The sequence below is a fragment of the Myotis yumanensis genome, unplaced genomic scaffold, assembly GCF_028538775.1.
Source record: "Myotis yumanensis isolate MYYU_CA2020_CCGP unplaced genomic scaffold, mMyoYum1.0.hap1 SCAF_3, whole genome shotgun sequence".
NCBI classification, from domain to species: domain Eukaryota; kingdom Metazoa; phylum Chordata; class Mammalia; order Chiroptera; family Vespertilionidae; genus Myotis; species Myotis yumanensis.
In genome coordinates this window covers 170,151,664-170,177,941 of record NW_027223754.1, presented here as the reverse complement: position 1 = coordinate 170,177,941, position 26,278 = coordinate 170,151,664, and the positions used below count along the sequence as shown (strand labels likewise).

Sequence of the window (26,278 nt, the reverse complement as noted above, 5' to 3'; positions counted from 1 at the left end):
ATTTTTGAGCTTGTTTCCTGACTCTGAAGAAATGTCCCTGAGTGAGAGAAGTGCCGTGCCTGATTATCTTCCCTAATCCTAGATGTGAAAATGCTCCTAAGGCTCACGAATAGAGTAAAGAAGTTTCCCTCAGATGGAAAGATGTGAACTCTGTCTGGTGGCAGAATAGAGTTAGTTTTTATTGGTGTGGCAATATAAATTTCCTTTTATTCTTTCAGTCTCAAAAAGAATATGTTTTCACAGGGTATACATTATCATTTATACAGTATAACATGTACATTTTAATTCTCATACTACACTGAATGACATCCCAAAGCAGAATGATTAATCATTAATCACACAAAATCCTTTCTGGTTCTACCTATTAAATATATTTGGGTTTGTTTATGGTTTAAATTTACTACTTTAGAAGAAACCTTTTCTCAATGTATAAGGTATTCAAAAAATGTATACACACACTTAGAATAATAGTAAAGGCAGTATTATTAAAATAGATTTCATTTTCAAAATTGAGCTATCAGCTGCTAAAGTGTGTATACATTTTTTTGGGGGGGACACCTGTACGTTTATAACTCTTCCTCAAAAATATTACAGGCTAGAAATAGAAATAGTTCTACTGTTGGCAAGTCTTTTGCTGACAATTTTAATTACTGCATCCAAGTTTTCCTTCACAGAATTCTGACTTTTTGATACAGTATTTTCAATTATGTTGTTAGTTATATGTTGTTTAGCTTAGAGTGGTGCTTCTTGTCATCTAATCTAATAAAAGAGAAACATGCAAATTGACTGTACCTCTGCTACCCCCACAAGCCATGCCCACAAGCCAATCAGGAGCAAGTATGTAAATTAACCCAACTAAGATGGCAGCAGCCATGGAGCTAGAGTGAGCAGGAGGCTTAGGTTGCCCCTGGCAATGGAGGAAGCCAAGCTTCCTGCCTGCCCTGCTGGCCCTGAGCTCCACTCAAGGCTACAAAGTTTCAATTATAGAAGATAAATAAATTCCAGATACCTGCTTCCAGCCAGCAGCCTTGGCCAGCCTGAAAATGCCATCAGCCCCTCACCCAGGATGGCCAGGCACCCCAGTAGGCCCACCCACCCTGAAGGGGCTGTAGCCAGCCTGAAAACAGCCTTCAGGCCCTCACCCAGGCTGGCCAAACCCCCATGGGGTGAGGGTCCCCACTGGGGGAGATTGACCAGCCTGCAAACAGCCATCAGTGCCTTACCCAGGCTGGCCAGGCACCCCAGTGGGGACCCCCACCCTGAAGGGGGTGTGGCCAGCCTGAAAACAGCCCTCAGCCCATCACCCAGGCTGGCCAGGCATCCCAGGGGGGCCCCCACCCTGAAGGGGGTGTGGCCAGCCGGTAAACGGCCCTTAGCCCCTCACCCAGGTGGACAGGCACCCCAGCGAGACCCCCACCCTGATCCAGGACACCCTTCAAGGCAAACCAGCCAGCTCCCACCCATGCACCAGGCCTCTATCCTATATAATAGAAGGTTAATATGCAAATTGACCCTAACAGCAGAATGACTGGGAATGACTGGTCACTATGACACACACTGACCACAAGGGGGCAGATGCTCAATGCAGGAGCTACCCCCTAGTGGTCAGTGCGCTCCCACATGGGAGCTCTGCTCAGCCACAAGCCAGGCTGACGGCTGCCAGTACAGCAGTGGTGGTGGGAGCCTCTCCCGCCTCCTCAGCAGTGCTAAGGATGTCCGACTGTGGCTTAGGCCTGCTCCCAGCTGGCAAGTGGACATCCCCCGAGGGCTCCCGGGCTACCAAAGGGATGTCTGACTGCCAGCTTAGAACCAATCCCCTGGGGAGTGGGCCTAAGCCAGAAGGTGGTCATTTTCTAATGGGTCCCAGACTGTGAGAGGGCACAGGCCGGGCTGAGGTACCCCCCCCCCCCCCCAAGTGCACAAATTTTTGTGCACCAGGCCTCCAGTTAATAAATGTTTCATTAAAAGGAGGTGGCTAGGTAGGAAGAGATCAACCAAAGAACTTGTATGCATATATGACACAGACAATAGGGTGGTGAAGCCCTGGGGTGAGGGCAGGCTAGAAGAGGTCAATGGGGGAAAACAAGGGACATATATAATACTTTTAACAATAAAGATTAAATATAAATAAATGACACATTAGTCTCAAAATAATTTATCATCTGTTTTAATATATCTTTTAAATTTTTTTCTTACCTGCTGTACCATGAACATTATGTCCTGATTTACTCTCCACACCTAGTAAATATCACTAATACTCAGTAACTGCTATGTAAATATCTCCTGAATGAATTAAAATAGAAACTCATGAAGATTATAAATTGGGATTTTAAAAAATAATTGGTAAAGAAACTGGCTAATTGTTCTTCTCTTAAAATAGCAAAGTAGGAAGTTGTAACTTTTCAAAATTTTTCTTTTATGTCATTAAAAATAAACATTCACTATAGACATTAGCTATTTTCCTCATATTTGCCTATTTTAATTTTCTCTGAATCACTCATCTACCTACTTAATGGCAAGAAGTGGAAACTCCTGTACTATTGCTACTTCTTAGGAGCTATGGCTGAGACTGAATGACAGTAAAAGACTGAAATGTAAGCTATTCTTCAATACATTTATCCCTCAAGGGACTTATACTCTGAGCAAAAATTTAACTCTTACAAGTCAATAAGATAAAGCAGAAAATTCAATAAAAATACAGACAAAGGACTTCAACTGGTACTTCAGAAAAGAAGAATTCTGCGGTAATAAGGAGAGGCACTTTAACTGGGCATCACAAAATACAAATTAAAACCACACAAAAAATACCACCACACCTCTACTGGAATCACTAAGATTTAAAAGTCTGATAATACCAAGTGTTGACAAGGATGTGGAACAATTGGAATTCTCATACAACCACCTTAAAAATTGTCCGATACAATTTACTACACCTGAACATATGCATACACTAAAATCCTGCAATTCAACTCCTGGCTACATATCCAATAGATCTACATATGCATGTTCACCAAAAAACATTCCTAACAGCATTATTTGTAAGTTCCAAATTAAAAACAATCCCTACTGCTTATCAAGTGGAAAATAAATATTCATACAAATCATATTTATTCAATTTATACAATAAATACTAGATTGCAATGAGAAACTAAAATTACACACATGAATGAATCTCACAAACCCAGCATTGCTTCTCTCACAAGCAAATTAAGTTCCATTTAGATAAAGTTCGAAGGCAGGCAACTTACCTATGATATTTGATGTCAGAATAGGGGTTACCTTGTGGGTGACTTTAAGGGGATACGTGGGTGAATTTCTGGGGCCACTATTTTTGGGTTGGGTGCAGGCTACACATGTGTGTTCACTTTGGGAAATTCATTAAACTGTACCTTTATGACTTCAAATCTGCTGGTTATTTATTTCCATAAAAATTTTAAAAAAGACACTCCAGTTCAAACTGATTTCTCTCATACTAGAATATAACTTGCTTCAGTGGCTCTCGTGTTATTAGCATTAGCTACTGCATTTGGATTTTTAGCTCCTGGGTGAATTCCTAGGAAATATCTACTTATTATTGGGTAAGTGATAATGACAAGCAAAATATATTGAGCCTTTTTGTAGCACGCTCCATGCCAACCACTTTACCTATTGTTCCATTGAACCCTAATAAAATGTCTTCTTTAGGTAGCTACTATTTCTAGTCTATGAAAATAATCTCTAAGAAATGTTAACTAAATTGCTAAAGGTCACTCAGTTACAAAATAGCAGTGGACTCGAGCCTAGGCATTCTAACCCTACAACTCACTCAACTACAAGATCTAGGATAAACTTCATAGTTAACATTTCAGCAGTCTTAAGAATATCTTCAAATTCTTTTGGTAAATGAAAGTTTACATTTCTCTTGATGAAAGCAAAATTACATCCTTTTACATGAGACTAATATATAAAATCAAGTTATGTTCCATCAAATGGGCCCTGAACCTGCAGTTTGTAATCCCAATGCTCTCAAATTAACTTGGCTCATTGTCCAAGCTTTTTACTCTCTTTAAACACAAACTTGACTGATCTCATAATTATCATGACTTTTCTAATTTTTCCACTATAAAAAGAAGCTTGTTCCACATTTGCTAATTTTTTTCCTATGATAGTTATAAAAATGTGATATTTAATAGATAATTTTTTAAAAAGACCCATCTTTTATCCTTTAAGGTAAACGAGATATTTAAGAGTGAATGAGAAAGCTTTTGGAAAATTTTACTGATTTCTAGTATTATATGATGTTATCATTAACAGCATGCCAACTATAAAAAACTCTCAGAAATGCATATATTTAAAACTGTGAAGGAAAATTTTCTCATCCGTTTAAATAGCTTCCAAATCTTTCAAAGTTGTATTAAACATGAATGCCATTTGTTAAAATATAAAAATATTACTCTTTCCAGTACTTCAAGAACTGAATGACATCAGGGAAAATTGAAAATTTGTGAGACAAATTTCAACAAATGTTTTGAATAATTAGTATACTGGATTTAAAATCACTTACTAGTATATGAAAGGAGCATTAGTGATAAACTTGGCTTTATGAAGGTGTGTATTTTTGCAAGGTAATTTTTCAGCTATGGGAGCTACTGATATCACATATTGAAACAACCAGATTTTTGAACTGCTATAATAGTGTTGATATAAAATTTTCAAAATTAATAAAACATTCTATCATTTTCCTAAAAATGAGATAATTATAACAATACTTCAGTGAGAGAAAAGTGTTATTCATAAAGTAAAAATTATGTTTAATATTATATAATCACCTTATATTTTTAAATCCACATTTGTATATATTCTACAAATCACAAAATATACTTATATATTAAATATGTTTGCAATGTATAAATATATTATAAAAATATATAAGGGTCACTCAATTACATAATAGCAGTTGACTCAAGCAACCTAGCCCCTCTTTTCAGACCCTCAATGTTCTTCTGTTACACAAAGCTGTTAAAATCAACAAACTGCAGATTTACTGGGTGTGTGCTGCTACCACTAATCATTTCTGGAAGTGCTTCTGTTGCATTCTGTATATAAATTTAGTATACACACTATATTTTATATAGAAATTTATATATATATGTATATATATACACACTTATATATGTTATATATATGTATGTAATATATATATAAATTACAAGATGCTACAGAAGTCTATTCTTTAAAAAAAAAAAAAAAACACTTTGAGGGAAAGTGCCAGAATCAAGAGGGTTCAAGTATTGAACTTTCATTTTTTAAAAACAATTTTCTTATTTTTGTGCGAAAACAACAACAAGAATCTTTACTGGAAAAGAATACTCTCTTTACTCCTTCTAGGCACATCACCAGTCCCAGAACACACTGAAGTACTCATTATTTGTCTTATCAAATATAACTTCATTCTATGTAGGGAATAAAAACATGTAGGAAAATGAATCACTTAAATGAGACTTAGTGGGAAAATACAGAGATTAATATAAATTTATTTAAAGAACATTTGTTGCAACAGTTTGATTGTTATGTGTAATATTTCATATATATATATATATATGAAAGAAAGTAAAAATTCACTTACCTTTTAAAGACTATCTTGATCATAAGCACATTTATTTTTAATGTACTAAGTACTTTGTATCAAATTTTTATTGTTTATAACATATAAAAGGAAATTATAAACTTTCTAGTATTTAAAAATTGATAACTAAACAACAAATCATATATTTTTAATATCAATGTTAGTTTCTAAAAAAATTAACTGAAAAATAGCAGCAGCTTATAAATATACTAAGTAAAATTATAAAAACATGTACTATTCAACAATTAAATGTTTAATTATAGAAATGAAAAGTTGTTATCTAAGGAAAATATACCACCAAAAGAAAGGAGGCATTCATTACAACAAAAGATTTTTTCAGTGACTTAAAACATTTTAGGTATTAATCCAAGGAGTAAAAATACAACATATACATATGAATTATGCAAAGCACAAAGCAACAACACATGTTATTAATAACAAGGGTTAAAATACAATCATTTTACATTGACTAATCCCAAAAAGTAATCATTAAATTAACAGACATAGGTTAAGACTTATTTATTCCTTTCTTTAATCATAGTTGTAAGTTATTACAAGATTTCCCACAACATGGAGAAAATTTAAATGTACAGTAACAACTTTTCTTCTTAGTTACATTTTAATGATTTAGCACTTCATATTTTTAATTTTGCTTTAAAATGAAAAGTGTTTCTGAAATTTCATGACATTGATATATATGTATGTATATGTATACACATACGTATACATACACATTCTTAATTTTCTAATCTAGTGAACAGGACCTGTTAAAATTAAAATTATCCATGAAAGAATATTAAATTGATATGTTAATAAGAGGTACTCTGAAGTTTGGCTAATATGTAGCAAAACTGAAAGAGGTAAAATGTTATATCTAACTTTAACAAAACTTCAAATTCCTTAAACCCTTTTAATATAAAAGGCTAATTTAAAGAGTGAAATTCTTCATATAATAAAAGAAATCCAGGAACTCTAGTGATATATATATATATATATATATATATATATAATACATATAAAGGTAAATAAATAAGTATGTAAAAATTCTGATATAAACATTTGTGATTTTTAAAATTCACCTTCAATTTATCAGAAAAATAAAGATTACATTTCTTCATTAGTGCAAAGACTAAATCATTCAATGAACTCCATTTGGAATAGATATGCAGTAGGCAATGAATTGTGTACTTCTGTCTTACTATTTGTAATTTGTGGCTATTATTGTTTCCTTGTTCATTTGTTTTTGTGAGACTGAAGAAGTCATCTTCACAGGACTTTAATGAACATTCAAGGTTTTCCCCTTATGATATCATTTACATACAAAAACAAGCATGACACAAATATATTGGAATATCACGAATTCCAACACAATATGTAAATGTGTGACACTGTTCACATTAAACTTACGTGATGATAAAGACCAATTATATGTCATAAACCTGGAATAAAATTCTGTGAATACTACAGTGAATATATAGAGAAGGTTGATAGACCTCAAGTTGTTTTAAAAAATGAAAGAGTTTAAAATATCTAAAACTGACCCCAAATGAACATTTGTAATTCTAATATTCTATATAACTATAATTACATTTTATGTTAAATTTTTAAAGCATTTTAAAGTTTATTAAAACAGAAGTCAGCAAACTTTTCCCAGAAAGGGCCAAATAGTAAATATTTCAGCCTTGAGGGCCATACAGTCTCTATTGCAACTAATCATCTCTGCTTTATAGTGCAAAAGCAGCCATAGATAACACATACAAACGTGCTTCACTGTGTTCCAATAAAACTTATTTACGAAAGTGGCCGTAGGCCAGATTTAACCCATTGGCTGTAGTTTGCTGACCCCTTTCGTAGAAAATCAAACTCAAAAACACTGATTTTTTAGGTACTTCAATAACTAGCCTAAAGAAGAAGACATTATGTAAATGTTTAATGCTCTGAGAATTAATGAAGCCATGAATGAGTAGGGAAAATAAAACCTTGTGCTCAGAAACAAATGCCATTACGATTCAATGTCTAATTAGTGGTTAGCAGTCTGCTTTCCTAATTGGGGCAAAATTCCAAGAGGGCAATCCATAGCCTTATTAAGACCTACGCTTGCAAACTAAAACCAATAAGATGAAAGAAAATATAGAGATCTAGAAAAGAGAAAGTGAATTTTCAATCTAAGATGGCTAACAAAAAATGATACCTTTCTGTGTTGTTTCTATAGTATTTTAAATCTCTCCAACTAGATTGTACACTCCACAGGAGTAAGAAACATCTTTACTATCTCTGTAGCCTAGAGCCTAGGGCAGCGGTTCTCAACCTGTGGGTCGCGACCCCTTTGGCGGTCGAACGACCCTTTCACAGGGGTTGCCTAAGACCATCCTGCATATCAGATATTTACATTACGATTCATAACAGTAGCAACATTACAGTTGTGAAGTAGCAACGAAAATAATTTTATGGTTGGGGTCACAACATGAGGAACTGTATTTAAAGGGCCAGAAGGTTGAGAACCACTGGCCTAGGGTAGAGTAGATGGTCAGTAAACTTTATATGAAGTATACATGTAGATGCTTTCTATGGCAAAATATGTCTTTCATTAATTCCCACAAAATGAGGGCACTCTGATGCACAACTTAACTTTAAGATCCTCCTATGAAGATAAAATGTTCTGTTGTTTTATATCATCAGTCACACTTTGATTGTAACGATGAATTTCTGCCTAAATTAGAACATGACCTACTAGTACTTCTCAAATAGCATAAGTGGAAACATGGGTTTACTTATCACTGTAACGCTTTGACTTGGACAAAGAAAAACAACTGTACACATCAAAATTGGTTATAAAACCAGAGTTATAATTATTTTTCAAATGCAGAATTAGTTGTAGTTTAGTTGTATAAATTTAATTATAAATAGATTATAGACTCAAATCAGTTTTCACCTGAAAGAAGTATACTTGGCTATTCATGATTTAAAATATCAAAAGTGACCAAAATGCTAATTTCAAAATATATATATAAATTAATTGTTCTTCAAAGTCTGAATATTTGAAAAATACTAGAAAAAATAAACCATTCACAAACAATATTTACAAATTTTGTCTATGGCTCCAAAAAATAAACAAAAAAAATAAAACATCCCCAAAACACAGTAACTCCACACAGTGGAAGAAATTAATTTTCATATAAATTACTATATAAATCATACTTTTCCATGATGTATGTAACAAGCTGTAAACAATTAATTTACTTTAGCAATGTAAAATTCTCTATCTTTACTTTTATATAATATTTTCACATTTCAAAGCAAAATACTAAGTTTAACAATGATAAAAACAAAGTTTTAAAGAATGTTATTTGCTTTTGGAACAGTAACTAGACATTGACAGACAAAAGAAAGCCACATACAGTTATGCACTCAAACAACACACCGCCTTAATTTGCCATGATTACAAGCACAACATTAACATTAGATACAAATGTAAATAGTAAACATTTTTGATTAGAGGGCAAGCGAAAGATGTACCAGAGTAAAATATTTCAATTAGAATAGGACTATGGTTCAAAATTCACTTGTAAAAAAATAAATACATATAAAACCATTATATATATTACAGTACTTGAAATTGAATGGATTGTACTTCCAAACTATCATATTTAATAACACAAGCCAAGATGACCAATGGTCTACTTAAAAAATAATGAGAAGACATAGTGTGCATCATAATTCATAAAAAAGGAAATGAAAGTAAAAGGGACACAGTAAAACGAAACACCAAGCTTAAGAATAAGAATACTATCGTACCGAATTCCATGGTCCCCGATGCCATGAGACATCATCAGGGCAAGCATGAACATGACATTGTGCCACGCTAGGTGGCTTGTTCAAGATTTCACAGTTTTGCTCCTGTGACATTTGGCCGTTGGGAAATTGACATATTACAAATCTTGATTTTATTCCTCCTCCACATGTTTGTGTACACTAAAAATAAGAAGAAAATTCAAAACTATGTGGCTTGAAAGAGAATATGATATTGCTTTATTCAATGTTTAATATATAATTAGTAATGCTACAGTTTAAAGTTTATCCTTTCTTCATAATTGTAAACATTTCTTCCTGGGCAACAAGTAAGACAAAGTATTGCTTCTATAATTTAAAAAAATTGACAAAATTTTGAGAATTAGTACCATAAGATAGTTCAATAAAATATGAAGGATCTATAATATAGACTCTTGCTAGGTTAAAGACCTGGCAAAACTGACTTACTTAAGTAATAAGTTTTAACTACATAATGTAGTGTCTTATCAATAGATTACTCTGTAGCTATGAAAGCTAATAAGGCAGATCTAAATTTATACACATGGAAAGATGTTCAGTATATATTACATAAAGACAGCAGGTGGCAAAGCAGCCTAGGTAATATGACCCTATTTCTAGACCACTATAAAACACAAGTCTGGCAGGAAATGTATCAATATGTTAAAAGTTCTCATCCTATATAATAAAAGCCTAATATGATAAGTGTCTGGTTGTCTGTTCAACCAATCAAAGCATAATATGCTAATGATATGCTAAGGCTATTCAACTGCTTGCTATGACGTGCACTGACCACCAGGAGGCAGATGCTCCGACTGGTAGGTTAGCTTGCTGCTGGGGTCTGGCCGATCGGGACTGAGCGAGATGGGCCGGACACGCCCTGGAGCCTTCCTGTGGTCCCTCCTTGGCTGGCTAACTTCCTGTGTCCCTCCCTGGCCCCAATTGTGCACCAGTGGGGGTCCCTCAGTCTGGGCTGCTCCCTCTCGCATTCCAGGACCCTTCGGGGGATGTTGGAGAGCCGGTTTTGGCCTGATCCCACTGGCCAGGCCAAGGGACCCAACTGGTGCACAAATTCGTGCACCAGGCCTCTAGTAATAGGATAGCTATAAGCAGAACACGGTTTTAGTAACTCAATAAAAATGTTTTAAAAAATCTTTCTTCATAGTGTAGTGAAGGAAGATTACCCATCAGTTAACAGTAGGAAGTGCTTAACTTCTGGTCTTCAGAGATGTCGTACTTCTCCACAAGTTTAAGAAATGCTCTGACTTACTTCTCCCCAGCTCCCGTAGTTCCACTGTGGACAGGGTCCTGTGTCACAATGCTTTGCCTCAGGGGGTTTGGCGGCCACATCACAGTAATGGGCACTCTGTCCGTTTTCATCCTGGCAGACCACAACCCGACGCTGAACGCCGCCAGCACAGCTGCTGGAGCACTGACAAGACAAAACACAACTACAGATCCACATCATGAAGTTACATGGTGAAAAAAATTATGATTTTGACTCAAATTCAAACTCCCCACGTAAAAGCTCCCTTTGTTGGAATCATAATTTGAATTGAGAAAATACGTCAGAACACTTGAGATTTCGTAGGGGCTGCATTAGAGTTTGTTGATGAAAAGGTGACTGTGTTTTTGTGTTTGTTTTTTACTATTCTTGACTTTTTAATTTTAATATACATTTCAGAAACAACTTATCAGTCTCAGTCTCCCACAAGGAGTCAAAGTTTGACTGGTATTTCATGGAATCTATATGCCAATTTGGGGAGAATTTGCACCTGTATAATGCTGAGTCATCAAATCCATGAAAAAGTGATATCTTAAAAAAGCTTGCAATAGGAAATTCACCTTTTTCCTAAGTATTAAGTAAAAATTAACATTTTTAAGGTCTCAATATGAAGGAATAACTAGTGTTAAGTTACTTAACTTTTATATTGTTGTGTTTATTTTGTGTCATTAATCACATGTAAAATATGAAATACAATCGTACCTTCTGTAGTTTATCATATTTTTACACCAGCCTGCTGCACTGCTACCAATTTCTGGGTTTGATTTTTTCATAAACCTTTGTAGCCTTAAAAGATTTTCCTTTTGCTTTTATTAAAATGGACTGTAATCTGATTGTTTTTAAGTGCATTCTTCTGTAAGCATAACATCACATTAGTATAATTCAATAAGAACTCTGGGGATTTGTTATCTATATCAAAATTTGCTTAATCCCTTTAAGATTTAAATTATTGATCTTCAGATAAGTCTAGCATTAAAAGCATTTGATGTCATTACATACATATCCGTTAAAAGGCTATAATATAACAAAATTACAGAATTAATATAACTCAATAAAGATGTCTTACCGATCCCCATGGTCCCGTTCTCCATTGGTTTCCTCTGATTGATGGATGGACCCCCCACTTTTCATTATCTTCTGGTTTGTGAGTTAATGGAAAATTCCTGCCTGGAAAATGGTTTGGCTGCTCAGAGGAACTCGGAAAGTTGCTGTACGAGGGCTGGCAGGCTGCCACATTGCATTCTTGTTCTGCTGAAGGGCGAACTTCAGGGTCACAATGATTCTCATTAATTGGCTGATGGTACTTGATGCATAAAACTTGCCGATTTGTTTTTCCATGGCCACAGGAAGCTGAACACTGATCACAAATTTAGACAACATTCATAATGTAGTAAACTACAAGATTATACTCAATATTAAATTTTTTTTATTTTTCAATTACAGTTAACATTCAATATTATGTTAGTTTCAGGTGTACAGCACAGTGGTTAGACATTTATATAACTTATGAAGTTATCCCTCCCCCATAAGCCTAGTACCCACCTGGCACATTGAGAGTTATTACAATATTTTGACTATAGTCCCTATGCTGCATTTTACATCCCCCGTCACTATTTTATAACTGCCGATTGTACTTCTTAATTATATTTAAATTGTTCATTTCATTTTTTTTCCTCATAAAAATACTTACAGGTGACCAATCCCCTGTTTGCCACTCCCCACAAGGGCTAAAACAGATGGAGATTTCAGCAGGTCGAGGTACATGTGCACAATATGATTCATCTGCTATTCCGTCATGAGCATCGCGGCAGCTTACATAGCGGGCTTGGTTGCCTCTTCCACAAGATGCGGAGCACTTAAAAAATTGAATGATACCAAGGTGTTATATAGTACCTCTCCTACTTCCCATACACATAGCTGTTGCTCCAATTTCTAAAACATCAAGTTTCTTGAAAAATCAAATCACAAATGTTATCACCTGGCATCCCTTCTGAGTCAATGACAGGGCAGTGGATACCCGAGTCAGTTTAGATCATAAGTTTCACAAATTAAACATTTATGGTAATGAGAATAAAACACTCAGTCAACTTCCTGGAATACTGATTATTTGCAAATTAGAGATATTAAAAGCATTTTATATAAGAAAACACTAAGATATTTATTTAAAACTAGAGGCCCGGTGCATGAAATTTGTGCACAGGGGAGGGTGTGTCCCTCAGCACCCTCTCCAATCTGGGACCTCTCGAGGGCTGTCTGACATCCCTCTCACAATCCAGGACTGCTAGCTCCCAACCACTCACCTGCCTGCCAGCCTGATCACCCCCTAAGGACTCCCCTGCCAGCCTGATCAACTCCTAACTGCTCCCTGCAGGCCTGATCACCCCCAACTGCCCTCCCTTTCAGGCCTGGTTCCTCCCAACTGCCCTCCCCTGCTAGCCTGATTGCCCACAACTGCCCTCCCCTGCCAGCCCTCTTGTGTCCACATGGGGGCGGCCATCTTGTGTGTTGGAGTGATGGTCAATTTTCATAATACTCTTTTATTAGACAGGATATCTTAGAAAGCCTAAGTAATAGAGCAGATATGAACCCATCATTGATTCAGAGAATATGCAAAGGTTTAAAATATATACCACATATGCTTAAAGCAAAGCTTTCCGTCTTGAAAAACATGAAAATGTCAGTAGTTTCAATCAAGGCTGATAAAAAGCTTCATGTCCCATCTGCTTCTCCTCACAACCTGTGACGTATTACCCCCATTTTGTAGATTAGAAAATAGAAAACCTAAGTCCTTGAAAAGCACAGCAGGATTTAGCCATTAAATTACCTATTTCTAAACCCCAAACTCCTTCCAACTATCAAAATACCTGAGAATGAATGCACACATTAATTTGGCAAATCTGTAGCAACCACTTTGGCAATGCCTGAAAGCCTCCAATATTAGAAATACTGTACCGCCCAATAAAATTCACTTACTGGTGTCCAAGAACCATATCGCCACTGTGCTGTCTTTCCCATGGGAACAGCTGGTAATGAAGTGGTCCCAGTTCTAGGGATAACTGGGCAAGGTATCATGATGCAGTCCTGTTCAAAAGAAAAATGGATCTTATAAAACATCAATTAACTAATCACTCTGATGTATATTAAATCCTATGCTTCATTTCTTCTCCCACATACCTAATTCAAGCACAGTTCCTACTCAATTGCAAACAAACAATGTAAAGGGTTGTCTCCCCCACCCACCCCCCCCGCAAAAAAAAAAAAGTATAAAGTACTATCAAGGGCTTGAAGTAGATAGTATGACTCTGAATCCTCAAGTTTGGGTTGTTTTGTTCTAATGGTTGAAAAAGAAAAGAGCAATAGTCCTTCAAAAATATCACTGAACTGAAACATTTTGAATGAACACACACTACCTTAAACAGTACAACACACTTTAAAAGTTCGTGGTATTTATAATATTGTCCTGCTTCTACAATTCAATGGATGGAGATATACTTTAAATGAGTGATCCAATGGCAGATAAAGAATAAAAAAAGCATTACTAAAGCTATAAGGCTGGCAAAACCAACGACAATAAGTTCTCTCTGGCGAGTATGCACACACACGTTCATAAGGCATATAGTGGGGAAAATACATGTGGAAGTAATTTTAACACATCAATAATCCTCCTGCATCATAAATCTTTCTTTTCTAAAATCCAGGAAGAGGTGTCCTTTACCTGCCTGTCACTGGGGCGACCAGCTCCATAGCACAGTCTGTCATCCAACACGGCACTGAGCAGCTCATCCACACACTTCACAGCACGCATCTGATGCCCATGCCCACAGGTGGCTGTGCACTGAAGGACAGAAGCAGGTAGCAAACACCTTCATTTTTTAAAAATGACAGAAACTTAAATTTTTAATAAATGCAGTTAATATACTTTCAGTAGATATTCTTAATAGTTTTTGATGCCAGATTCTAGACTAAATATTAGTAAATTTACTCTCCTTATATATGTATTCAAATTTATATACATACTAATGAAGTATTGAAGTTCAAATGGGCAGTTATTATTGTATCTTTAAAACATAATCATGTGAAAATATCAATAGAGACCTAACATTGTAGAGGCAGAGTCAATAGACTTTAGGTAAACTAAATACTTTTTCCCCAAAATCTAGTTGGTGCATGTATGTCATTTAGTAGGCTAAATTGGTTAACTGAAATACAGTGTTGGAGCAGAGCTCTGTGGATATCCTGGATTGTCAGAAAGATACACAGGTGGGTCCCTAGAGTAAATTAAGCCTGAACTATCACTAGAGGCAAATGACAAAACTAAAGCTATACTACTCTGGGCACATCATGAGAGGGCGGGGTTTTTTTGGAAAAGAATGATGTGGGGAAGAATGGAAGGCAACAGAAAAAGTGGAAGACTAAATATCAGATGGATTGATTCCATAAAGAAGCCATTGATATGAGTCTACAGAGCTGAGCAGGATGCTAAAGATAGTCCACTGTGGACATCACCCATTCATAGGGTCCCCGGGGGTCCGGGCTGACTCACTAGCATGTAACACACATATGCTGAGTAAATTCCAAAGAGATATAGAAGGAAGAGCATTAAGACAAAGTCAAAGGGAAGATGGGAGAAGGTTTCCCATCAACCGTGGCAACCTGCCACAGGATAATAAAGTGCCCCCAACCCCCTGTCCAGCCTGACCTACCTTCCTTGTTGGCAAACCTTCTAAACAATGCCTGTTCTAAATACAGCAAAGATAATTAGAAACAACATGGAATATTTATAAACAAAGCTGATGAAAGCATAAAATGTGTGGCATCTTGGTTAACAAAAGTAAATTCAAGGCCAAAGTTGAAATATTTACCAGAACAAATTAATAGCAATACTGAGAAATTTTGCAGATAAGGGTTTACTGTTGCAGTGGTATTTTTCCTACAAATCAATCAAATTTAGCTGCATCTACTAAAAGAATAAATATACCACACTGTTTGTGCTTTTCTGTAAAGACAGATTAAATCAGAAAAACCCTTATCATATACTCACAGAACCCCAGGGTCCGACTTGCCAGGAAGCACATGTATGAAGCTCACATGGTCTCAGGGATTCAGGTTTGGTACTTGGATTACAGAAGCCGTCACTCAAATGATCTTCATTCAGTTCACACCACACCTGTCGCCGCTTTGTTCCTTTTCCACATGTAACAGGACACTGTAAGAACATCACTGACCATTATTTATTTTCAATATTAATCAATGCAATGCCTTACAAAATGACACAATGATTCATTTGTATATTAAAATGCAGCCGAAAGACCATTCCTAAGAACGTTTATTTCTCTTCATTCCTCTAGAGATATTCACTGGGTGAGATCAGCCGCCAACACTTGCTGCCCAAACCCCAGTGCAACATCTCTTTGTCCTAGAAACAAAGGTACAAATATATCCTTAGAACAAGTATGTATCTTATGCTATGGTGGACAGTGGGACTTTCTTAGGAAAATGGTTACAGATTAAACACCAGTTAAGGCTACTGTTAGCCAGATACTGTAAATATTTTAAGAACAAACCAAACCACCTACTAATTTTTCTTGCCAAGACAACCATGTTATTTGCAAAGTGAAATAAAATAAAATGAAGTAGTTTTGAATTACATAAAGCCTTATATAGCAAAGCTTTCCTACACAATATCATAATAACTCTAAGCCTCGTGTGTTTAATGTTACCTCACTCCACTCACTGGTAGCCCAACTGGGACAGGGAAATTCATTGCAATTCTCAGTCATCACGTGGGGAAGCTCTTGGCATTCTCTGTCAGCAAGCCGGTGGCCAAAGTGATTTATACAGTAAGATTCTCGAGACCTTTCCCCTCCTCCACAACTCCTGGAACACTGAAAAACAAACAAAAAAAGTGGTGACAAATTGGGGGAGAGAGGGGAAGAGACCTTAATAAAAGTATGCTTTAGAGCAGTGGTTCTCAACCTTCCTAATGCCGCAATCCTTTAATACAGTTCCTCATGTTGTGGTGACCTCCAACCATAACATTATTTTCCTTGCTACTTCATAACTGTAATTTTGCTACTGTTATGAGTAGTAATGTAAATATCTGATATGCAGGATGCATTTTCATTGTTACAAATTGAACATAATTAAAGCATAGTGATTAATCACAAAAACAATATGTAATTATATATGTGTTTTCCGATGGTCTTAGGCCAGTGATGGCGAACTCATTTTTTTGGTTGATTTTTCTTTGTTAAATGGCATTTAAATATATAAAATAAATATCAAAAATATAAATCTTTGTTTTACTATGGTTGCAAATATCAAAAAATTTCTATATGTGACACGGCACCAGAGTTAAGTTAGGGTTTTTCAAAATGCTGACACACCGAGCTCAAAAGGTTCGCCATCACTGTCTTAGGCGACCCCTGTGAAAGGGTCGTTCTACTCCCAAAGGGTCGCGACCCACAGGTTGAGAACCTCTGCTTTAGAGAAACAAACATTTAACTAGGAAAAAAGGAGTAACTTTTCTTAAGGAATACTTTTTCTTTGTACCTGGGACCATTCCGAATAATGCCACCTTGTTAACACGCAGTCGCCATGGCAGGGCTCTCGGGTCGGAGGTTTCAGTTGGTCACTGCAGTAGTGGTCATCTACTGGGACAGTCTGTCCTTTATGCACGGAATACCTCATGCAGTGGACGTCCAAGGACCTGTATCCTTGACCACAGTGGGATGAACATTCACTTTTGCCGACGATGTGCCACCTAGCGGGAAGGATGCTAATACACTTAGGAGGTGTGACAACTGATGCATCTTAAAAATCGGACTCAGAGAAGCTCGTGCATACGATTCAGTTTTTAAAATTGTGGGAAAGTTGATAAGCAAGCCATCTGAAAATATTTTGTATGTCATTGAATTCTAAATAAAAAATTCTTAGAGATCATGCTTTCATTTTATCGATGAGAAAATGAGTCCAAGAGGTGTTGTGTATTCAAATGGTATAAGCACTTGAATTTTTTTTTGTTAGAAATATTTCTTTTTCCCCCCAAAAAAACTGAACTTGCTCTCCACTTAGATAAAAATGAAGCTGGTCTGGTGAAAGCTGGAGATAGGAGCCAGCACTATACCTATTGACCCTGGCTCTGGGGGGTGGCTTTGCAACCCCAAACTTTGCCAAAAACTTTTGAAAAGAACTGATTTAGACCAAGATTACCCAATTATTTAGTAGCAATAATTGTATGACTAAGTCTATAACTGAATATATTTGTCTCATAATCAGGTAGTGTCTTCCTAGGCAACCCTCTGTAGTTATGATTGGGGGAAACTGAGGATCTGACTACTTAGACAAAGCCTTTGAAAGGTGGTAAAGGTTTTTGTAGAGCATGCAACATTTTCTTATTAATTCATGTGATCTACTCTTAGACATTTTCAGGGAAAACATTTTTTCCACAAGTAAAATCTTCAATTTTTTGCCAAATTATTCCGATTATGGTCCAGCAACCTATCAGGCAATAGTCGTGTTCCAGTATGACAAAGCATAGAACGCACAGAGTTCATTTCCATACCCAACAGTATCTCAAGGATGTCATTGTGCCTCACTTCACTGCAATGCAGTGATGCAACTTATACGGGCAGTTCTTCCAAACACCACCATAAACATATAAAAATTTTCATCCTTGCTGAGTGAAGGAGGTTCTGGCCATCCCAAATGTTAATTGTTACCCACTAGATGAGTTATTGTTCTTAGCTTCATTCTAAGACTAATCTCTCTCTCTCTCTTCCTCTCTCTCTCTCTCTCTCTCTCACACACACACACACACACACACACACACACACACACACACTATGGTCATGTTTCTTAATGCTTAATGGAAAAAATTGATTTCTTTCTCTATTGATTCTCTAATCCTTAAAAACTTTAAAAGTTCATTGGCTTATCAGTTATATGAGAATTACAGAATCATGCTACAAAATTTATTGTTTCAGATCTTGGGTTTTCAGATTAGAGTTTATTTGTGTATATTTTACAGACAAATTTATTTTTATTTCCTAGACAAATATTAAGGCCTCTATACTGGAATTCAGCAAGTACTATGAACAAAAATTCAAACCAACTGCTGAGTTCCACCATAAGGCAGTGAGCCTGAAATTTCATAATGGCCTGGCAGGAACAGAGGATAGACATTAACTACATGCCCACTCTGGGCCAGTCACTGCACCAGATGCTTTCCATCTTCTCGATAATTTGCTTTACCCTGGTTACAGTACACATTGCTTACATTATTACTCCTTTACCTTAGTTCACAGTCTGTATTGCATCTTTCAGTCACAAACAATGGAAGTGGTAGGTGGTCACATCTTTGATCAGGCACTACCATAAGATCACTCTTACGTATGCAGGTAATTTTTCTTCTGTGAAGACCTTGGCCAATGTCAAATGAAAATTAAAGAGAAAACTCATATTAAGAAGATGTTCTGTAATTATTTAATTCTGCTAATAGCCTAAAGGATTCAGCTAAGAAAGCAAAACAATTCCACACAGTATATAGGACAGACTAGCATATTAATCTAGTCAGGAATTACTTTCTATAATAAACTCAATCCTGAAAGACTCAGGGGTGTGCTTAGTGAAGAGATGAGAAAAGTGGGCAGGTATGAGTGGAGCAGATGGAAATGTATTATAGCTTTAAGGAGTGGTTGTGAGAGGAGAAATGAGTGGCCAGGTTGGCGCTGATGCTATACGGTACACTATGTTATTGTTCTCCATTATTTGCTACCCTTTCTCCTGTAATATAATTGCACAGCTCCACTTGCCACAATGTTACTGTAACTTCCTGTGGGAGGAGCATGCTTCCCTGCCCATTGACATCAGGCTTATGCCAACCTACTGTAAGGGGATGTGGCCTATTCCAGTTCCAGGCAGAAGCTCTAAAGCCCTACATGTGTCTGCCTGCCCTTTCCTACCCCTCCAACTCCAAGACAACCTTCCCCAAATGGGCTGAGCTTTCAGTCTGGAGTAATGAATGAAAAAGGCATGGACAGACAGCAAAAGATCAGTGGTTGTCAGAAGTTGGAGAGGGGATGGAGGGAGGGATTTCTTCAAGAGTGAAGGTATTCTTCATGATACTATAATAGTGAATACATGTCTCCATACATTTGTCAAAACTCATAGAATGTACAACATAGGCTGAACCCTAATGGAAACTATGGACTTTAGTTAATAATAATGCATTAATTGTACCAATTGTGCCATGCTAATACAAGATGTTAATAACAGGAATGGAGGTGGGGAGTGGAAGAAGAAAGACAGGAAATTTCTCTATTTTTCTATAAACCTAAAACAACTCTAAAAATAAAGTCTATTGACTTGTTGTTGTTAATTCTCACCTGAGGATATTTTTCCATTGATTTTTAGAGAGTGGAAGAGAGGAGTGAAAGGGAAGAGACAGACAGAGAGAGAGAAAGAGAGAGAGAGAGAGAGAGAGAGAGAGAGAGGGAGAGCACTGAGAGAGATCCATCAATTGGTTGCCTTCCACATGTGCCCTGACCAGGGCCTGGGATTGAGCCTGCACTGGAGGTACATGCCCTTGACCAGAAGTGAACCCGGGACCCTTCAGTCTACAAGCCATCACGCTCTATCTCTACTGAGCCAAACCATCTAGGGGCCTACTGATTTTTTTTTAAATGACATGGACACAGATACCAAACAAAGAAGAGTCAGCCAATTAAGAGCCAAAACAGTATGAGCAAGAAATAAACCTTTGTTGTTCTAAGCCACTGAGATTCATGTAACATAATCACAGCAAAAGTAAACTAAGAGAAGTGGTTGTAATGGGCCAGAGTACATTAAACTTCACACTTTCCGCACGGAGGAGACAGGAAAAAGTCTAAGCAGTCAGTGACATGATCAGATTTCTGTTTTATCAAAGTTCAAGGGCATACTTCCAGTTAGCTAAATGTGAACACACGTTTATCTCCGCTCCTTCCTAAACACTAACTGAAATAACTCTTAAAGGCATATTGAAAAGGCACAAACCTAAAAGAACACAAAGACTAAAAAAGGAAACACAGTATTGCAGGAAAAGGAAATTCTGAATATGAAAAGTAGATGGAAATAACTGTTTAACAGTCAAGAAAGCTGAAACTTAATCCTGAGTGGAAGGGGTAGGTGAATAAGAAACAAACCACTCATGCCATCGAATCCAAGAAAAGCCCAGGAACAAGGAAGACCAGGTTCCTCTGAGGCGGTGTGTGAGGGGTAGGCCTGAAAACAACGCAGAATTGATTGAAAAGTTTTTACAAAGAATGGTTCCGCTCCTACCCTTCCTGTTGAAAGCAGCACTGTCCCACAAACACAGAATGTGAGCCACATATGTATTTTTACATTTTCTAGTATTCACATTAAAAAAGTAAAAAGATAATGGTGAAATTAATATTTATATTTAACCCTTAAATATCCGAGAGATAATTTCAACATCTTTCTATATATATAAAAGGCTATGCGACCGGCCGGTAGGTATGATGTGCATTGACCACCAGGGGGCAGATGCTCAACACAGGAGCTGCTGAGCGACAGCTACTTTGCAGAGTGCACTCTCGCACTCGGGGACCCCTCGGGGGATGTTGGACAACCGGTTTTGGCCCAACCCCCACAGGCCAGGCCAAGGGACCCCACCTGCCGGAGGGACCCCGCTCACTCCATAGACACCCTTCAAGCCCCGGTGCCGCCCCAGGTGCGGCCAGCTGGGGAGGGACCATGGGAGGTTGGCTCCAGGGCGTGACTGGCCTGTCTCACCCAGTCCCGCCCCGCCAGCCACCTTCTAATTAATTTCCTTTCAATGTGCATGAATCTGTGCACCAGGCCTCTAGTATCATTATAAAAATTATTGATGATATATTGTACATTCCTTTTTTATGCTAGGTCTTCCAAATCCATTGTGTATTTCATAGAGAGCACATTTCAACAGACTAGCCTCGTGTGCCTTGTGGCTATCATAGCTCCAGAGAAGGTGAAGCTGAGGGCACAGACCCAGCTTAAGGAAGCTGGGAAGCACTGAAATGAAAATAGGGGGTTAGGTAAAAGTCTTCCTTCTGAATGATGAGATCCAGAATGGACTGTCTTCATTTCTCTCTAGCTCCAAGCCAACTTTTAAGGTTCCCTGGTCCTCTCATTGACCTTCAGAAGATGGGAGGCCTCGCTGGTTTGGCTCAGTGTATAGAGCGTCAGCCTGTGGGTTGAAGGGTCCCAGGTTCAATTCTGGTCAAGGGCACATGCCCAGGTTGTGGACTCGGACCCCAGTAGGGGGCATGCAGCCAATCAAAGATTCTCTCTCATCATTGATGTTTCTATCTCTCTCTCCCTCTCAGAAATCAATAAAAATATTTTTTAAAAAAAGAAGAAGAAGAATATGGGAGAATTTCTCTCTTCACCCCAAGAGAAAAGATCCACTAATGACACTTGGGGGCATATCCCCAATGACATATAAAAAGGCTATTTAGTGACCCAATGACTCAATAATGAGGCCTCTACTTGACTTTTCTGACCCACAGAGGACTTTCAGCATTTTAGTGTTAATAATGAAAAAGCAAGAAAGGATCAGCAGACATTTTAGGAAAACCAATAATACAGTAGAGACCAAAATAAAAATGCAACTAAAATGAAACAGGTATGTCAGGGAGCACAATAAAACTTGCAGACTAGGATTCATATTCTCAGAGACATGGATATTGTACCCTTGAAACAAATCAAGATTTATGAGAAGAAATATTATGGAAACAATGTAAATAAGGAGAAGAAAATGGAAGATAAGTGATCAATCCAGGATGCTGAACATCCAAATAATACAAATTTTGGGAAAATGGAAGAGAAATTTAATGTGAGAAAAAACTATCAAAGAAATAATGTGATAAATTTTCTCAAGCCAAAGGATATGTTTCTGAATTGGAATGGCATCCTATAAACCTAGGAAAATAGATGAAAGAAACACCCACATCAAGGCCCATTGTCCTGACATTTCACACCAGGAGAACTAAAGAGGGAATTCACAAAACTTCCACAATAGAAAGTATCACAGGAAATCAGAAAACAACCCAGAAAAGGAGGCTTTCAAAACTGTAAAGGAAAATAATCTAACTTAGAATTTTATACCAGCCAAACTATCAGCCAGGCGTGAGAAGAGAATAATGCCATTTTCAAATAGGAAAGGTCTCAAAAAACTATCTTCCTTTTTCAGGAAAATACTGGGGGATATGATCTACCCAGTGGGTGAAATCAATCAAAAAGAGGAATTCATGGGATTTAGAAAACAGGAAATCCAACACAAAAGAAAGTCGAACAGATTTCCTTGAATAATAATGAAAGTAAAGCACAAGATGACAGCCATGTAACAGACTTAAAAAGCAACACTAATTAGAACAAGAGAAAAGAGGACATGGTAGCGAGAGATGAAGAATAATTTAAACTGATAGATGAAACTGACAGGCAAAATGTATAGTTCTCACCAAAAGTTTGGGGACTGATAACTTTCAGTACACAGAAGAACAAGGAGACAAATAAAACTGAGGAAACTTAATTTAGGGAAACCAAAAGTTACACACACACAAAAAAGAGAGAATATTAATCATAGCATCACAATGTGGCAATAGTAGCTCCTTTTTCCTTGCACACAGTTGTATAAGAGACCTCTCCTGGTTCAGATCCCCCAAACCATCCGACTATGTCTTGTCCAACCCTCCATTTCGGATCTTGTTATTCTTTGCTTGGTGTGTTCACATTTAGAACACTCCTTCATTCCCCTGTTCCATGGATGTGTTCCTAGCTTCCCACATTCACTGCCACGGACCAGCCCACCCACTCAGTCCTCAAAACCTCCATTCTCTCCTATGAAGCACATGCAGGGTCTTCCTGGGGAAATGAATTCCTTCTCCTCTGTGTCATCGAAGCTCTCTCTTCCTACTGCCAGCATCTATTCCAGCTGGCCTAGCATCATCTTCTTCAGTCTCCACCCTCCCCTGAGACACAGCCCAAACAGGAGCACCTGGTTCCCACACAGCCATTCTGGGTGCCCCTGTGCCAACTCCACAGGGGCCTCAACACCTTTGGCACCTTGACATCAGTTTGTTAGACTGTCCCTCCCATCCTCATCATCTGTGGTCACTGCTTCTGGCCACCCACCTTCTCTCAGTTCATGTCCACACTGTCCTTAGTAGCATCCTCTCCTCTGATCCACTGGTCCCCTAAATCCTAAATGTCTCTCTAGTCCCCATGGGAACTCCTTTTCCATTCTACACAAACTTTCCTGTACCTTCAGATGTAATCTCCTCATGGAGTGCTCCCTCCACCTTTTCTGTGGTCTCTCTGTACCTACCATTTATTTACCATTATAAAGTAAGGTCATCTACTCAGACTCTATTTCATCCACTAGACTTTACAACTTGAACACAGAATTGGGGTCTTATTAATAACCTGAAACAAAGTAGTCTCTCAATAAATGTTTACTGATTTGAACAAACAGTATTGCACAAATTACCTATCCTTAATTACAAAGCATTAAAGATGGCAGTCTTTTCATTTTCTGTCCCTACTGTAAACTTTCCATTTTCCACTATTCTCCTTTCAGTGATGCGTGCTATCAGTACAAACATACATTTCTTGTGGCCACAGAAGGAAAAGAAAAGCATGAAAGAATGTTTGGCACTCTAGCACTAAAAGAAAGAGAAGGGGCTGGGGAAGTGTGTGGAGGGGGGTTATTTCACTGGGAAACAAGTTAGAGAAACTTTCTGTGACTGTGAGACAGAAACTGTGAAGAGAAAGGAAAGGAATGGTAATGCAGAATGTTCAAATGGGTAGAGCTAAGTGAGGCTAAGTATAAAAAAGAATGAGTGAAGAGAAAAATAGGAAGGGAAAAGATAGGGAAGCTTTGTATGTCTGTGTGGTATACATGTGTGTGGACAGTGGGGAGAATTCTGCCAATACAAGTCAGACTCAAAAGTAACCCAAATTATACCCGCCTGCACAAACTTTTGTCTCTTTTAATGCCAGTGTACCTTGGCACATTTTGGTACAGTCTTGCCATGGTCCATATGGGTCCCACGTGAACTGGTCTCTCTTCTCTTCCACAGGGATATTGAAGGAATAACGTACATCAGGGTTGTACAAATTACCCACACACAAAACCTCAATACAAATGCACAGGAGCATACAATTAATTCATAAAAGACATATTCCTACAAGGTATCATTTTATTTTTAATAATAACCGCAAAGCGCTTCATCATCACAGTTTACTAATATGATTAAAGCTAAGCCTTTTTAATGACTACTGAGAATTTACCTGCAAAACAAGTTCTTCTTCTAGCCGATCAGTACTGTTGATTCGTTCAGTTGAGCTGTTTGAACCACTGTATTCAAAAATGGCTCCTTGTACATGGATTTCTTTCTTTGCCATACTTACAACAAAATTTCCATTCAAAAGAAAGTTCCCTTGAGTGTCAGATAATGCTGTAAAAGAATGGTACTCATGAAACAGCAAAACCAGTCACCAGCACAGAAAATTTTTTAACTTTTAAAATTCAAATCCTTTTGAAATGAAGAAAGTAAATACTTGAGTCGATACACTTTGTTACTACAATGTGGTATCATTTATTTTACTACAATGGAGGGACTCCTCAGCCCTACACTTTTCTATCTGCGGTGGAACCTTCTTCTGTAATCGTGCAGCTTCCAGAGGGACATACAGAAGTGGGAAAACGGAAAGAAGCCATGGGCCCAGCAGCAAGATCAGCTAAAACAATCCTGGCCATCAGTGGCAAGGAAAGGAAGAGCCGCTGGACTGCGGCAACATTCCATTTACACTTATCTTGGAAAAAATGTACACAGCTTTAAAACTGTAAGGTCAGAAAAATAAAAAATAATTTTTTAACTTTAGGGTCAATGTTCAAAAGGCATGTGATGACTACACGATTCTCTATATAAATGCCTGGATCTTTTTCTTGGAGACGCATGCTGTTATTGTGCGTAAATTGCTTTATGCATTTTTAATTTTCAAGAGGGTATATAATATGTTAAATTTTACACTAACAAAAATGCCATATTAACCAAATCCTTTTTGCGGCTTTACTTATAGTTCCCAGCTGAACAATAGCCTGTTTGGAAAACGTTTGTTTGGTCTTTCAAGGAACCTCATCTAGGACATACAAGTTACCTGTATGGCTAATTTCATAATAAATTCTACACCCCTTGAAAAAGCTACCTAGGTATTTATAATTTTGATATTTCTCTGTCTCTATGGACTATTATGAGTGTTTTTATATACTCCACTAAATTCAATGAAGAACCAATAAAGTTCTACATTTATCCTACAAAATGGAAATTGCTCCATATAAGTCTGCACTTTGGCCAAAGTGGGTAGGCCTATTTAAGGGAGTATCAGTTACATTAAAACTAAGGGAAATGAGTAGAACATGACTGAGAAATACTGTATACATTTTACGACTTTTAGTTACCTAAGCACATTTCATAAATACGTTTTAGAAATATCTTCTTGTTTGTTTTTGTTCATTTCAATTTAGATTTTAATATTGT

The 26,278-nt window shown here is 37.2% G+C and overlaps 1 protein-coding gene across 1 annotated transcript in view; it reads right to left on the bottom strand.

Annotated features, from left to right (window-relative positions):
- ADAMTS20 (ADAM metallopeptidase with thrombospondin type 1 motif 20) overlaps positions 1 to 26,278 on the bottom strand; it is a 167,997-nt gene that overhangs the window by 55,364 nt on the left and 86,355 nt on the right. The window contains exons 17-28 of the mRNA XM_070407804.1: positions 25,029 to 25,195; positions 24,743 to 24,872; positions 18,992 to 19,118; positions 17,250 to 17,460; positions 16,418 to 16,582; positions 15,739 to 15,903; positions 14,413 to 14,532; positions 13,671 to 13,778; positions 12,388 to 12,552; positions 11,764 to 12,054; positions 10,683 to 10,844; positions 9,401 to 9,577 (exon numbers count right to left, since the gene is read on the bottom strand). Coding sequence (XP_070263905.1) covers positions 9,401 to 9,577; positions 10,683 to 10,844; positions 11,764 to 12,054; positions 12,388 to 12,552; positions 13,671 to 13,778; positions 14,413 to 14,532; positions 15,739 to 15,903; positions 16,418 to 16,582; positions 17,250 to 17,460; positions 18,992 to 19,118; positions 24,743 to 24,872; positions 25,029 to 25,195 — 1,988 coding nt within the window. The remainder of the gene's footprint in view (positions 1 to 9,400; positions 9,578 to 10,682; positions 10,845 to 11,763; positions 12,055 to 12,387; positions 12,553 to 13,670; positions 13,779 to 14,412; positions 14,533 to 15,738; positions 15,904 to 16,417; positions 16,583 to 17,249; positions 17,461 to 18,991; positions 19,119 to 24,742; positions 24,873 to 25,028; positions 25,196 to 26,278) is intronic.